This window comes from Athene cunicularia (genome assembly GCF_003259725.1).
Source record: "Athene cunicularia isolate RWA chromosome 12 unlocalized genomic scaffold, athCun1 chr12_part1, whole genome shotgun sequence".
Classification (NCBI taxonomy): domain Eukaryota; kingdom Metazoa; phylum Chordata; class Aves; order Strigiformes; family Strigidae; genus Athene; species Athene cunicularia.
The window spans coordinates 446,251-457,716 of record NW_020799116.1 but is presented as its reverse complement, the minus strand read 5'-3'; the positions used below and the strand labels follow the sequence as shown (position 1 = coordinate 457,716).

At 57.3% G+C, this 11,466-nt stretch overlaps 1 protein-coding gene across 1 annotated transcript in view; it reads right to left on the bottom strand.

Annotated features, from left to right (window-relative positions):
• Positions 1 to 11,466, bottom strand: part of PLXND1 (plexin D1) — a 45,085-nt gene that overhangs the window by 32,566 nt on the left and 1,053 nt on the right. The window contains exons 2-6 of the mRNA XM_026857524.1: positions 10,534 to 10,636; positions 6,630 to 6,734; positions 4,375 to 4,464; positions 3,488 to 3,581; positions 951 to 1,114 (exon numbers count right to left, since the gene is read on the bottom strand). Coding sequence (XP_026713325.1) covers positions 951 to 1,114; positions 3,488 to 3,581; positions 4,375 to 4,464; positions 6,630 to 6,734; positions 10,534 to 10,539 — 459 coding nt within the window. The 5' untranslated portion in view covers positions 10,540 to 10,636. The remainder of the gene's footprint in view (positions 1 to 950; positions 1,115 to 3,487; positions 3,582 to 4,374; positions 4,465 to 6,629; positions 6,735 to 10,533; positions 10,637 to 11,466) is intronic.

The following is an 11,466-nucleotide window of genomic DNA, read 5'->3' as shown; positions in this document are numbered from 1 at the left end:
CCTGCTGCACTGCCCCCCCCCCGCCCCCCCCCAGGAGGGCCCTGCCAGGCCTTGTCTGCACGTGTGGCTGCGGAGGATTTGGATTTACCAGCTCCTGTTTGCTAAGGAAATAGCGACAGAGTCCTGTGATGCTCTGCAACCTGAACCGTGGTTTCCTTCCATTATCTTCTGGCGAGGTGCTGATAAAGCTGCTGCGTGCTGGGGAAGGGGGGGCTCACAGGGGAGCACCCCTCTGCCGCAGTGGTGAGACGGAAGAGGCAGGCGAGGGGGTCCTGCAGCCCCTCCACGCAGTGTGACAGCACCTGATTTCGAGCAGCTATCGCTACACAGAAATCCCACATCCTCGCCGATTTTGATGCTCACATGAGCTGTTCTGCCTCTCCAGCCTCTCCCTTCCTAGGGAGCTCATTTTAAGATTTGCTCTACATACTTTCTTTGCTACTTGTCAGGGACAAATTTGTTGGGTCGTACCCTACCTCTAAGCAGAACCCCAGATCCAAATGCCCCCAACAAACACTTACTCAACCATAATTTAAATAAAACTCATTTCAAAAGGCATAATGCCAAAAGGTCCCTCTGCCACTCTTAATCTCAGCAGAACTGCAGAGCACGTGTGCCTGGAGATAGGGCTGACGTTGGCCCTGCAGCTACGCTCCGCTAAACACTATTCCTGATAAGAATCCTTCAGCCGACCCTACAAATCTTTCTGGCTTTTACCAACCCCAGGAACTCTGGGACATTTTGATTGTGCTGCTGTTGTTCTTCCCGCTAACAGGACGAAGATTGGATCATGTCACTAGCAAGACGTCCTTGGCATCAGATGCCTCCACAGCGCAGGGATTCAGTGAACATTCCGGCGCTGGTTTGGCCCGGGCGCGGCTCCTCCTTCGCCCCGAGCCAGGCGCAGTGCGGCCGGTTGCTCGCGCCCCCACGCTGCATTCGGGTCTCACCTTCTTAATCTCCGGAGCTGGGCAGACGTCTGAGGTCTGGGGGGGCTCGCCCTGCAGCCTGCAGCTGGAGCTGCTCTCACTCCAGACGCAGCGGTGCCCCAGGTCCTCCCGCCCCAGGCACTGGGAACAGTCGGCGCTCCCGGTCGCACAGTTGTACACCTCCACTAAAGCACCAGAGAGAACAGAAAAAGTGATGAGTTCCTGGGCCTGAGACTTTCACAGCTTTGCTTCCCTTGGGGCAGTCAAACACCCCCCCACCTCCCGGCTCTGTTAATCCAAGGAACAGCTGAAATCCAGCGGCTGAGCAGAGCAGCTTGCACATACAGCAAGATGAGGCAGCGCTTGGCTGCCATCCTGAAGATTTCCCAGAAGGACTGGGTGCTTGTTCTCACTGCAATATAATTTAGCACTTTCTTTTCCTTTTTCTTCCCCTTGAAAAACAAACAACACCCAAACTCGGAACCTTTTGTCAATTTACACTACATGTTTCCAACTCTCAGCATCCACATGGGAAGCTGCTTGGCAAAGCTGGCTCCATCCTGTTAGCAATCACATTGCTTCCACACTGACAAAAATGGGATGGTTACAGTGCTTTGTACAGTGTTTACAGTTCCCTTCCTTTCCCCTGGTGACCACGGGCCCCTTTCATTGACTTCTCCCTTCAGATCTGCTCAGCTTCCACACCGTTTTCCTACACTGCTTTCACCTCTTCATAAGCTGGTGCCCTAGGTTACGCTTCCTCTCCAGCCTAAAGACTTCTGCTGCTGGAGTGTGGGTATCCGCTGAGATAAACAGCCAGAAACACTCAGGAAACGTTGCTTTCACACCCTTTTCCCCAGAGGAGACTTGCAGGAGAACATAAAACAAAGAAACAGTCACATTTTGCACTTCTGTTCACAGAAGAATCTCAAGGCACTTCATAAGCAACTAACGAATCCCTCGGCCTTCAACGGTCTGCCTGTGCTCGTGCTAATTAAACGTCATCAGCACCGACGGAGTCTCATTCTCCACAAAAAAATGAGCTTATTTCACCTCATCCTGCATCCACCCAGTGGGCTACACTGGTTGGTTTTCCACCCAACAGCAAAGAGCTGGGAGGCCTTCAGTGGACTACCAAAGCGCAGTTTACAATAAAAGCTAATAAATATTGAAATCATAAACACTATTAACAGTAATTCCATTAAGGACAGTATGAACAATGCACACATTGATAATTGGCCCAGCACATCTCTGTCTCTGCTTGCAAGTCAGCCTCTCTAATCTTACTCACACCAATCTGCTCAAGGCGAGGAGGAGCCAGAGCTGTCTGACGGTCCCACAGGATCTCCAAATATTCTGGCAAATTCAGATTGATGCAAACACAATCTGTGTAAGCGAGCACTCTCTCTGTGCAGGAGGAGGGGGAATTCCACCACGCTCTTTCCGCTGTCGTTCCTGCTCCCAGCAACACACACGCTGGGAACCAGGAGTCTCCTCTTGCACATCAGAACGGCCTTAGCTCAGATCTCCCACCCCTCTCCTTGGGGTTACCTCCCTGTCTCCAAAGTACACCCGCCTCTTTCTGCAGGGAAGTCGTGTCTCCTGCCTGCCCATGCTGGCATTTCAAAGGTTATTTCAACAACGTGGAATGCTTTGCAAGATAAGCCTCCTTTATACACTGGGATTTACTGTGGGAAAACCTTTTTATCCTGGGTCAGTGGCTGATGGTGTGAATGTCTCTCCACCTCCAAAGCCTCACTTCAGGCATCTAGTTCTCATCTGCATCCAGGGTCAGTCAGTCCCTTCTACTGTAAATCGGTCTGTTCTACCACCGCTGACACGACTGAGCGGGGAAAGAGCCCGGAGCTGCTGCCTCCAGCAGGAGCACAGAGCCTGGTCCTGGCAGGAGGGCGAGCGCTGGCTCCCTTGGGCTCGCCCTAGTCCTGGGCAGGCCTCATCCCAGCGCACTCCTAATCCGAGTTTGCCCGCCCTCCCTGGCCTGCTGATGCAGCGAGGGCTTTTTTGGGAATCCGAGCATTCCTCCCAGAGACAGAGAGCAGGCCAGGGGTGAAATGTGTTTACACATTTTATTCTTTCTCAGCAGAGGAGGAAAAAAAAGACTCAGTTTTTACAGCACGCTGAACCTGAATGCCACGGTCTCGTGGATGCTCATGGCAGAGCCCTCCCCTGGCCCTTATCTCCTCTGGCAGGAATTCCTCCCTGACCCTGGGGACACCCCACGTCTCTGCTAGGACCGAGAGCACCAGCACACCCCGTCCCACGTGCCCCGGGCAGACGAGACCTCAGCTGCTGCCTGTGCTCAAGGATGGGGCTCGACCTTCCTGGGGTGTAAAGGGAACGTCCGCGGGCGCCCACTGGTTTCTGGGCACAGATTCATGGGGGTGCAGATCTGGGCACATACATGTGCCTGAGAGAAAGAACTGAGCCGTGCCCAGCTGAGCCATGTTCTCTCTCCTGAACCTATAAACTTTGCCAGGATTTGAGAGTCATTCAAGCTGACCAGATGAGAGTAGAATAAAAATATTTTCAACTCAGACCTGTCATCATCTCAGGACTGTCGATAAATCTGTCTGGTCTGTCCTTCAGCTGAAGGTTCACTGGGAAGAGATCGTTTTTTTCTGATGTGTGGAGCTGCACACAAAAAACAAACAAAGAAAAGCTTAGGAAATTTAGTAAAACACAAGGTTCCATACGCACACTACAGGGATTAACATTCCTCACGAGGCTTCTCTGGCCACTGCTTCTCAGTACGGGAGGCTCCCATCGTTAGCAGGGAGGAAGAGAGGGAAGAAGGCTGTTTTCTATTGTCATTGTTTCGCTGAGGTCCCACCAGAGGGGACTGGGGCACGGCACGCAGCGAGAGCAGAGCCCTGGCTTGCTGCTGGTCTGACTAGAAGCGGACGGGTAAGCTACAGACTGGGCAGCCTGCACATTTTCAGCACTGGGCTGAGAAGAGTTTTGCAGGTGACACGATGGGAAAGTGCTCCTCTCCAGCTTCTACTCGCCACGTTCCCATCGGTGGAAGCTCCATGTGCTGCATTTCAGAGGTGCAGTTTGCCCTCCAACAACCACACACCACTCTTTGGTGAGCGTCTGAGCATTTCCTCAGGCCAATTCCTAGTTCAGAATAAAAGCTACAGAAACAGCAACACTGAAAGGTGGCCAAATTTTTTGCCTGAACTGAACTCTCCCCATTTAGAAAGGTAAACAAGCAGCTCCTTCCCAAAACCCTGCGGAGTCGGGTCTGGAACCCCCGCAGATACCCACGGAGCAGACAAGGCAGCATCAGCACATGCAAAGAGCCTCTTGCAGGAGAGGTGAACCCGCTTTGCGCGTTTTTCAGTTGGGGGCAAGACCCTCCCTGCCCTCGGACCTGCCCCACGCCGCGGGGAGCAGGGGCTGGCAGCCTTACCCCCCGACTCACCAGCACGTGTACGCACTCCACAGCGGAGGAGTTCACCCACCGGGCTTCAAACGTCCTGCCCGTCCCAAAATGGCACTCCAGGGCTGCCTCCTGAGAGGGAAGACAAGGGCAGAGTGGCTGCAACAACGGTTTGGGGCAGTTCTCCATCTCAGTCCACCAATACAGCAGGTACCGCGCTTCTGCCGTCGGTACCTGAGCTGCCTCCGAGTCAAACAGGAGCTGAGAACCCGACCCTGCAAAGAGGGCTGGGGTCTGTGCCCACCTAACCCCGCTCTGGCACACAGCCCTGCGCAGAGCTGCTGCGGGCTGAGCATCGCGCTGGAGCCCGGCCCTGCCCCGTGCTGCTGGGAAGCGCCAAGCCCAGGCGTGGGGCAGCCGCTCCGGGAGCCGGGGACACTCGCAGAGGGGACACGGGCCCGACCCCGGGCATGCACAGACCAGGAGAGGTGCGGGGACAGGCTCCGCTCAAACCCTGCCAGCAGGTGCCTGAGTCCCTCCGGACGGGGGTTAGAGCTCACGGGGAGATGCAGACCAAGAGCCAACGAGGTCCCAAGCCGCCTCGCCCAAACCAGCCCAAACCAGCCTGTGATTTGGGCTCAAAGCCACCTTTCTTCTCCTCCCAACAACTGCACAGACCGAATCTCTAATTCAAATGAGGACCCAGCCGGGAGGATGTTCAAAGGCAGATTTTTTGTGCTGTTTTCCTGATAACAGAAGGATGATACCCTGCCCCGAGTTACTGCTGTGCCTCCATCCTGCAGGAAAAAATCCTGTCTCCAAGCAGGTTGATGCTCCACCACTACTGAGGTCGAACTACCCTTTGAAAACTGACAGATCTGATAAAAGACATGAAAGAGAGCACCAGACTCCTGGCAGGCAGCTGCTGGCTCGGTGAACACACAGGCACCCAGGAGGGGGAAACTGGAATCTCCTCCAGTGCATCGCTCACGCCCAGGCAGCTCCCGGGCCCCTTGCCCCTTGCCCGCTGCCCGGGCAGCCCCCCAGCACCCAAGGTGTCGGGGTGTGTGTCAGGCAACGCTCGCGAGCTGCTGCAGAGAGGGAAAGGCACCCGGCCGCCGGGACAGCCTGCGGACTGTGGCGGGGGGAAGCCGGGCTGCCCTGGCGGTGCCTTGGCCCCTTTCCTGCTGACTTCATTTCCTATGGGGTGCCGTGCGGTATTGCTTCCTCGCCAGCCACCTCCAGCCCCCTCGCAGGAAGGATTTCTCGCCCTTTTTCGCTGATGGCGGAGGGCACATCCTCCTTTAGAGAGGCCGGGCCCGTGCAGGAAAGGCACCGGCTGGGGGACCCAGCTCCCCTCCGCCCCGCGCAGGAGGGCAGGGGGCGGCTGGAAGCGATGCCGGGCAGCTCCACCAGCATTTCCAACCTTCTCCTCTCCCCGCAGGAAGAGGAGCTGCCCGGGCCCAGCGCGCTGGCACCTCCGCAGGGGCACGGCAAAGCAGGTGCCACGGGCCCCGGGGAAGACTTGACCCAAGATGGCACAGGGTGGCTTTCTACAAATACCAGAGCTTAGGCAATTATTTTCCCAGTGCCCAGCCTCCCTGCCCCAAATTCCTCTGGTTCTTCCTGGTGTTCAACACATCTCCAAAGGCACCATTTGATGTCCACTTCTGTTTTTCACCCTATTACTATTTGCATGACAGAGAATTTCACAGAAAGGATTTTTTTTTTTTCCACAAGAAGAAAAGAGCTCTGCAGGGAAGTTAAGCTAAAACACATTTCCATGCAGTGGCTTAGCCAGCGCAGAGTGCTCTGCCCGCAGCTCGGGGCTCTGTCCTCCGCTCCTGAGCGCGGGCGGTGGGGCCTGGCTGGCACCTACGCGGCACCGGGAGGGCACGACACCGGCACGCTCCGCGGTGGAGCAAACACCCGCAAGGAAACACAAAGATTTCGTTCCAGGGACTGTTTTACAAGGTGTATAAACCTCCTTATTTCAACTGAACGCCAAAAGCGTGTCACTAACTGCGGGCGATCCCTGGAGAATGCCTGGACAAGAACAGCATCTCCCTTGGGCTTTGCCACGCAGCCTCACCCGCCATCGGGGTGCTGCTTCCCACCGTCGCCTTTCGCTAACACAGCAACTTCAGCTGCCAACACAAACTGGGACCGGCCCCACCACCCGCTCCCAAGGCAGAAACCAGCTTGTACCTAAAATCCCTTCAGCTGACCTGGCCACCTTGCTGCACACCAGTCTAGGCTCATGGGAGCCTTCCTGACCTCTCCGGAAACTCATTTACCTGCGAGAAAGTCGCATTAGCCAGTGAGATCGTAATGTCCCGAGGCACTCCTGTGGGCATCGGGTCCAAAGAGGCAGGGACAATTCGTGGACAGTCAATTTTCTCCTGTTAGGTGCAAAACAAGGGAAAAAAAAGGAGAGGTTAGCTGGGTGCGTGCTGAGCATCGTCTGTGATGACGTAAGAAGACACAAACTGGTAAGATTAATTCCACTACATCTGTAGAGTCAGATCAACACTGCAACCCCAGAAAGTGAAACACCACAATGGCCCCGTGATACACGCAGCAGCAACGCCCTGCGGAGCCCTGCTCCCCGAGGAAGGCTTCCAGCCCAGCCCACCATGGCACTGCCTTAAAATCCCCCCTCGGCCAGCCGCTGGCAGCCGGGTTTCCAAGAGGGCTCAGCAAAGGGGGGAACACAGTGGGAAGCCCCCTCGCTCCTGCTGGGCTCCCCTGCCAGCTCCCGGCCCTGGGTGGGGGGGCTGCCAAGCCTGAGCTTCCACCTTCCTGCAACAGAGAAAACCTACTCCCGGGTAAAAAGCCACCGCGTACGCTCTCCTCAGCCGCCACTCTGGGCAGCTCCCCCATTACATGCACTTAAACGTTGGCAGCCGGGGCCAGAGTGACACTAAAAGGAGGCGCAGCAGCCTACAGTGGCGGGGCTGCCGGCGTGACCCCACTCCTGCCAGCTGGAAGCCGATGTCTCCGCAGCACAATGCACATTTCTGCAAGCCCCTGCAGAGATGCCGCTTGCCGGCGGGCTCCCTCCTGCACGGTGTCAGTGCAGAAGCGTGCGGGGGTTTGTGTGTGCACGCGTGTGCGCGCAGAGGAAAGGGGATAATGAGCTGCAGGGGCTTCAGCGAGGGGACTGCAGCAGTAGGACTGCTGAAATGAAAGGCCTAAATGAAGCTGAAAAATGATTTTAAAAGGTCATCTGTCCCTCTACTTTTGTTCTCACTTTAAATTGATGGCTCAGATACTGGAGCTGACTCAGAATTCAAGTCTGTATGACAAGCCCATCCTGTTCTCTCATGAGATGTAAATCACTGCAAAACTACAGCAAAACCGAAGCCAGATTCTCCGTTGCCCCAGGGTACATCCAGATTAATGCCTTTGACAGTGGAGCCATTAGGATAAAAGACAACAAAATATTTGGTTCGTTATGCAGAATACTTTGCAGCAGGCAAGATTTCCTTCACACTTGCATTAGAGGTTACCCCACCGAGACTCTGCTGCTGCGCCGAGGAGGGGCAGAGCCGAGGCGCCCGGCGGGACACATCCCTGCTGCGGGCACACCGGGAGCACGAGGCTGCTCTCCTGCCTACCCCAGACCGAGCTAGGGGTCAGGGAACTATCTGGAAGTGCCTGTTTGACTGTGGAAAACACGCTTCATTTCTATCAGGACACTCATCTTAACCAAGCACAGTCGGTGCCGCCTAAACAAGGAGATTAAATAACAGAGATGCTCATGATAAGAGAAGTACAACAACAAAGAGAAGCACTGGGGAGAGATTTCAGTCCCCAGCCTCTCCTAGGAGAATCAAAAGAGTTAAAATAAACCCAGCAGGGCTACAGCTGAAAATTCATGCAAAAGCTCCTATGGCCTGGTGTGTCCTTGCATGTCACAGCAGCTGGCGTAGCTTGCTAGATAAATACACTTTAGAGGACTGATTAACTTGTCGTCTTGCAGCCCCTTCTCCTGCTGTTCATCAGCGGCTAGAAATAGAGCTTTCCAGCTGATTGTATCGTTCACGTCTGGATCAGGGCAAAGGGTCTGAGTGTTTAAAATGCTGCGGATGCAGCCAGTACGACGCTGCCTTCCCGGCGGAGCAGTTTTCAGGTGCAGCCACGCCAGCCACGGTTTGTTTACTGAAAGCTCAGACCGCAGGACCAGGCACCATGTTTCCAGGGCTACAGAGCACCTCGTCCTGCAGGCTGCTCGCTGCCATCAGCGGGAAGAGCTAAGAAGGGCACAGAGATAAAACAGGAATGTGCCCAAACCAGGCACAGCTTCCAACTGAAGGGCACGTCTGGAGCAGGGGATCAGAGGCCAGAAAGCCAGGACAGGCACGGCGATCCCTAAGGAAGGACAGGCATGGTCATCCCTGCCAGAGGGTGGCCCTGGCTCCTGCCGACGGCTCCAGGCGATGGGGGCAGAGCTTGGCTCTACAAGGGATCCTCGTCTGGGTCTGGCCTCAAGCGGCTCCGTGCGAGAAGCCCCATGCCTTCCCCCCAGCAGCCACTGTCAGGAGGTTTTACCCCCACAGGGTTGGTTTTAAGGCTTGTCCCCGCTCCAGGAGCCCCACGCAGGGGGCAGGGAACAAGGGGGCAGCTGGATGGGGCAAGATCCCGCTCTCAAATCCTCCCCAGCATCTCCCCGGATGGGAGGGACACGCGGGCTGAGCCAGGAAGACACCCCACTCCCTGCCCCACTGCCCTTCGCCTGCCTTTCAAGAAGCAGCCACACTTAAAACAAAGGACACAAATTATCTCAGGCACACTGCCCGTTTGCCAGCCCAGCTGCAGGCGATGCGGTGCTTTGTCAAGGAAAAAGTCAGTCCAGCCACACGGGATCTTCTTCAGAAGTCGTCTCGCAGCCCAAACTCTACCTCTAGATTTAATGAGAAACCCAGCGCCTACCAGCTGTGACTAAAAACACTGATGGAGGACGGATCACAGCGGTCCCCAGCTGCCCCCGCCGCCCCGACGTCGCTGACAGCCCCCAGAGCCCCGTCCAGGCACCAAGAGAAAACTTTCTGGACCCCAGAATTCGAACCGCGTGGCAGGAGCGGCCCAGATCTGCGCAGGGAAGGGCGACGGGCCCGGGGAGGCTCCGCCAGGCAAGGCCGCAGCAGGGGCAGCGCTGCCGGAGCCGTCACCCGGCCACCGCCGGCAGGGACGGGAGCTGACACCCGGGGCCTCCGCTGGGCAGGGGGGAGCGGCCCCGTCCCGTCCCCATCCCCTGCGCCGGCAGCCGCCCTGTCCCGGGGTCAGCCTGGGGCGCTGAGATGGGCCCAAACTCCTGCCAGCGAGAGCGTGGGGAGCGCTGAAGAGCCGAGATGAGAGCGCCGGTGCCAGAGGGATATTCGATTTACAGGGTACAAGCTTGGCTTGGATCTATGGCAGATTGATTGCTAAAAGGCCAATTTTATTTAAATTAACTTCAATTTCAGAAGCAGGAACACACTGAGCCTCTGGGCTATTAAAGCTGCAATTTGGAAAGGGGTGATTTTCTCCTCAGACAGCACCACCAGCAGTGTGCTCCAGCAGGTTATTAACACACCGCAACACCGAGTCAAAGCCGAGCCAACTGTGAGGCACCGCTGCGTTTCCTCTGTCACACAAGCCCAGGTGTCCCAGGGTGTGGCGATGCAGTGACATTGCTCCAGACGTGAGAGGTGACAAAGAGCCAAGGGACGGAGCCCGCTGAGGGCGCCGGGACAGCCAAATGCTTTAGCCAGGCTGCCGGGTTCCCTGCACAGGGACTTTGGCGCGGCATGGCACGGCTCAGCACGGCTCGGCACAGCTCGGCACGGCACAGCTCGGCACAGCTTGGCACAACATGGCTCGGCACGGCATGGCTCGGCACAGCAGGGCTGCAGCTCACCTGCCCCCCACACAGCAGCAGAGGAGGGTGCCCCAACTCCCACCCGGGACAAGCCGTGGCCGGCAAACACTGATGGAGGAGACCCTGAGCCCGCCGGGAGCAGTGGCTGAGGCCACGCTGGCACCGGTGCCTGAAGAGCCCGAGGGGCACTAAATAAAGCGAGGCTCAGCCTGGGGACCTCGAGGCGAGACAGCCCGAGCCTAGTCTCAGCCCCAGGCCCAGCCGCGCTGCCCGACACCCGCAGCCCAACACCCCGGGCAGCCCCTCAGCAGCGAACACCGAAGGTCCACGGGCCTTACCTTCATCCGCAGCGCGTCGTCACACTGCGAGTGGTTGGAGACACAGGTGTAGGTGGAGGGGCACCAGTGACACCTCCATCTGGCCGAGAGGCAGCTGGTGCACCTGAGATGGCAAAGGGGTGGTGAGAAAAGCAGATTTCAGGCTGCTCAGGGGAGCCAGACCTCAGCTGTGCAATTGATCTTCACACATTCTGCTCCATCTTTAATGGTGCCCAGAAAAACCCACGGCAGGTGCTGGGATTTCCTCTGCTCCTCTCCCTGGGAGCCGGCAGGGACGTGGGCAGAGCCCGGCATCCCTGAGCTGCTCCGAGGCAGATCAGGAGCTACTCTCCCCTGCTTAGTGAAAAACGCTCTTTTCCCCCCAAATCCTCTCTCCCCTGTCCGTCTCTGGGGGAGCCAGGCAGGCTGGCGTGTGAGAGAGGCTCCCCCCCACCGCCGGCGGGCAGGACGCAGGGATCCCTGTGTCAGGGTCTGTTCTGCTCCTGGGAGGTGGATGAATTTCTGCGGGTGCGGCAGAGCCCTCCCCTCTGGTACAGGGCTGCTCCCCCCAGGGCTGCAAGGGGCAAGAGAGCAGAGGGACCGCATCTCCCCCTCCCTCAGCGCCCCACAGACCCCCTCAGGGATGGCGGGGAGGCCGGCTCCACTGCCTAAGGGTTAACAGAACACACTTTATATAAAAATATTACTCACGTTTAAAAAAACCCCAACATGTCCAGATGGCTCGAGACGCCGCGAGGACCCTCCTTTGCAAATCCCTGGCAGCGCAGCCCCTACGCCTCTGCCAAATCCTGCCCAGGCCCCCCAGGGTCTGCGCTCCCCCATTAACCCGCGCGGGGGGACCCTCTCCCGGCTGCGCGCACCCCCCGGCCTCAGGCGCTCCATCTGCCGCCGTCGCCCCGCGGCCACCGCCACGTGCCGGCTGCCACCACCCGC